This window comes from Stegastes partitus, unplaced genomic scaffold (assembly GCF_000690725.1).
Source record: "Stegastes partitus isolate 25-593 unplaced genomic scaffold, Stegastes_partitus-1.0.2 Scaffold2332, whole genome shotgun sequence".
In the NCBI taxonomy this organism is placed as follows: Eukaryota; Metazoa; Chordata; class Actinopteri; family Pomacentridae; genus Stegastes; species Stegastes partitus.
The window spans coordinates 29467-33358 of NW_007580063.1; the positions used below are offsets into that span (position 1 = coordinate 29467).

General features: G+C 48.9%; 1 protein-coding gene across 1 annotated transcript in view; it reads right to left on the minus strand.

The window, feature by feature from the left end:
* tsr2 (TSR2 ribosome maturation factor) overlaps positions 1–1210 on the minus strand; it is a 3708-nt gene extending 2498 nt beyond the window's left edge. The window contains exon 1 of the mRNA XM_008304844.1: positions 1079–1210. Coding sequence (XP_008303066.1) covers positions 1079–1156 — 78 coding nt within the window. The 5' untranslated portion in view covers positions 1157–1210. The remainder of the gene's footprint in view (positions 1–1078) is intronic.
* Positions 1211–3892: the final 2682 nt, after the last annotated feature.

Here is a 3892-nt window from a genome sequence, read left to right on the forward strand (position 1 = left end):
GGACCTGGACCTCTGGAACATTCACAGTCTGAAGGTAGAACTCTGGTCAGTAGACAGAGGTGCTGCAGAACCAGAACCAGATGTTCTGAGGAGGTTCTGACTCTTTAAACTTTTCAGTTCTGCTTTTTTTTCCTGAAACTTCACAAATGTTTGTCTTATTTTGCTTCAGAATTAAAATCTGCTGCAGCCATGGAGGTTCTGTTCTGTTCAGAGACGGTTCTGTAAAGTTCTCGGGTCTCCAACAGGTTTGTTGTTTGAAGCTGATTTATTTCTGTTCAGATCCAATCAGAACATACAAACAACATGTTCCCAACGTTAGAAACCCAATAAATTCAGAACCAGTGATGTTCTGATCCGCTTCATCTCATATTCAGTACCTGCAGTCTCAGTCTGAACACGTCTCCTGATAATAAACACAAAGTCCAGAATCTGTCTCAGACTCATTCTGATGTGGTTCTGTTCAGTGCTGCAGGAGAATCAGAACCAGAACACGGTTCTGTAAGTAAGACATTCAGTCACTGAATTCAACAACTTGTCTCGTGGTGACTCAGTCTCAACTTACAGGTCAGAACCTCAACAGAACCTCCAGGTTCTGTACAAACAGCAGCGTCTGATCTGAAGGGACATCTGTGGTACCAGACAGGTGGTTCTGTCAGCAGGTTATACAGGTTGGACTGGTTCCAGGTTCTGTAGTAAACTGAGGATCGACTCAGGTTCGGAACCGATCGGTTCTAAAATGTCTCGATCAGCCTGATCCTGAGATCGGATCAGAACATCCTGAAGTCCAAGATTTCAGCAGAACGTCTAATCTGTTCCAGACGACGAGGTCCAGGTTCTACTGAGAACCATCGGTTCCAGTTTAAAGTCTTGATCTGGTTCTCTGGACCAGAACCTCAGATTGATTCTGATCAGCTGATAATAAACTAAAGAGAACAAAGTAACTGTTAGCTGCAGCCTGTTAGCATTAGCCTGTTAGCTGCAGCCTGTTAGCGCCATTCTGCTAGCATTAGCCTGTTAGCTTCAGCCAGTGTGACCGCCGTGATTCTGTGCGTCTAAGGTGGACCGGTCCAGGACTCACCTGTAGAACCGGCCAGGTGTGGAGAACCGCTCGGACTCCCTCCGTGAACAGCTCACGCGAAGCCGCGGAGGCCGCCATGTTGGATCCGACAGACAGAAGGCGCCGATCCGGATCAGACAGAAGCAGCTGATCCGGATCCGCTGATGAGAAGCAGCTCCTGATGGGATTCGGTTCAACTCATTTAAAGTTTATAGAATTAAAAAGAGCAAAATCCGGAGGTTTCAGTGTTTCTGCTCCAGGATGTAGAAACCGGAACATTCCCAGTAAGACCATCTGCACCAGTCCGACGCACGGAACCACGTCGCTGCAGGTTTCTGCTTTAATATGGGTTCGCTTCAAACCCTTGACTTGCACAGATTTACTCCTCACACAAAGGTGTAAACACAGTGATACCTCTCATCATGGTGAAGGTTTGTGGCTGTAGTTTGTGTTTTCAGTCAGCAGGAGGCAGCAGAACCACACCGACCCAGACCGCCACCATCATCATCATTATTTAACTTCTGATCGTTGTTCCACATCAGAGTCGCTTTCATCGAAAGTCTGAGGACTGATTTCATTTATTTAACATTTTGCCACCGTCTGGTTTAATGTTCAGATCTGTGAAGACCTGGATGTTCCCACAGAAACCTGCTGAAAGTGGGACGTTGCTCCATCAGGGTATAAATGCCTGGATGTGAACTCACAGCAGTGAACAAGCTGTGGTACTGACACACAAACCTATAAACACAAAACAAACACAATGAAAGGTTTTATTAATGTAGCAAACTATCAAAAATCAAAATATTAACGTGCAGAACAATAAATCCATAGAATGCAGAATCCAGGTGTTCTTCATCTCGTTCACCGTTTCCTGGTTTGAGTTTCAGCTCAGTGATTTGAGATCAATCAGAAACAGACACGAGTCCAACAGAACCAATCAGAGAACGACACCGGTCCGATGAGTTTAACAGAAGCAACAAGTTTTTATTGTCAGTGCGGAACATGGACGGACGGTGAGTGGACAGCTGGACATGTGAGCAACACCAAGCTGGTCCAGCATCAGACAGTTAATGTTCATTCATCTGTACAATCATGAAGACTTGAATGTAGCAGAAACAAACACAGAATGCAGAATTATTCCTACAAATTCTGTATATTTCAGCTGAATCGTGTTTTTCTGACAGAAGCGAACCTGCAGCCGCTGAAGCAGCCTGAGGAGCAGGAACACCTGTTCAGGTATGTGGATGAATCTCAGCTCCTGGAACCAGAGACATGTTTCAGTGTTCAGTCTTTGTTGTTGAACAGAGACTTCTGCATGAGTCTCTTCAGAAACACAACAGCGACGGTGAATCCTGCAGCTTCCTGATGAGCCTCTCAGAAGACGTTTTATTGTGAAAAGACAACACTGGATTTCACAATAAAGGTGTCGGAGCCAAACTGAGCTTTCTGTTGATCTGTTCTTTCTTGTTATTAGTACGTGGATGTGAGTGTGAGAGAGAGCATGTGTGCCTGTGGGAGAATGGACGGCCATAGGTGTGTTACCTCCACCTGACGGAGGAGGCTGAGGGTGGAGCCCACGGGGGAAGCCTTATGAACCAGCTGCCACAGCAATGGGGTGGCTGAAGAAGTTTGTTGACCACGGGGCTGCATCAAGGAACCAGGCCTTCTCAAAGACTCTTTAATTCAAAGCTTTTTATTATTTTATTTATTTATTTAAGAAATTCTGGCAAATCGTCCAGCGCCTCAGGAGGGGAAAGCAGTTCTCCACCAGCACTGTCTCTGGTGCGGGTGGGGACCTCTTGACCTCGACTGGGGAGGTTGTCGGGCGGTGGAAGGAATACTTCAAGGGTCTCCTCAATCCCGCCGTCACATCTTCTGAAGAGGAAGCAGAGACTGTGGACTCGGAGGCAGACTCACCCATCACCCGGGCTGAAGTCACCGAGGTGGATAGAAAGCTCCTCAGTGGCAGAGCTCCGGGGGTGGATGAGATCCGCCCTGAATACCTCAAGACTCTGGATGTTGTGGGACTGTCCTGGTTGACACGTCTCTGCAGCATCGCGTGGCGGTCGGGGACAGTGCCTCTGGATTGGCAGACCGGGGTGGTGGTCCCTGTGTTTAAGAAGGGGGACCGGAGTGTGTATTCCAACTACAGAGGGATCACACTCCTCAGCCTCCCCGGTAAGGTCTATTCCAGGGTACTGGAGAGGAGGATACGGCCGATGGTCGAACCTTGGATTCAGGAGGAGCAATCTGGTTTTCGTCCTGGTCGCGGCACACTGGACCAGCTCTATACCCTCCATCGGGTGCTCGAGGGTTCATGGGAGTTCGCCCAACCAGTCCACATGTGTTTTGTGGATCTGGAGAAGGCATTCGACCGTGTTCCTCGTGGCATCCTGTGGGGGGTGCTTCATGAGTATGGGGTCCGGGGCCCTCTGTGAAGGGCTGCCCATTTCCCTTTACGACCGCAGCAAGAGTATGGTTCGCATCGCCGGTTGTAAGTCAGACCTGTTCCCAGTGCGCGTTGGCCTCCGCCAGGGCTGCCCTTTGTCACCGGTTCTGTTCATTATTTTTATGGACAGAATTTCTCGGCGCAGCCAGGGGGAAGAAGAGGTTCGGTTTGGGAACCACAGAATTTCATCTCTGCTGTTTGTAGATGATGTTGTTCTGTTGGCTTCATCAAATCAGGACCTCCAGCGTGCACTGGGGCGGTTTGCAGCCGAGTGTGGTGCGAGCGGGATGAGGATCAGCACCTCCAAGTCCGAGGCCATGGTTCTCGACCGGAAAAAGGTGGTTTGCCCTCTCCGGGTCGGTGGAGACTCCTTGCCTCAAGTGGAG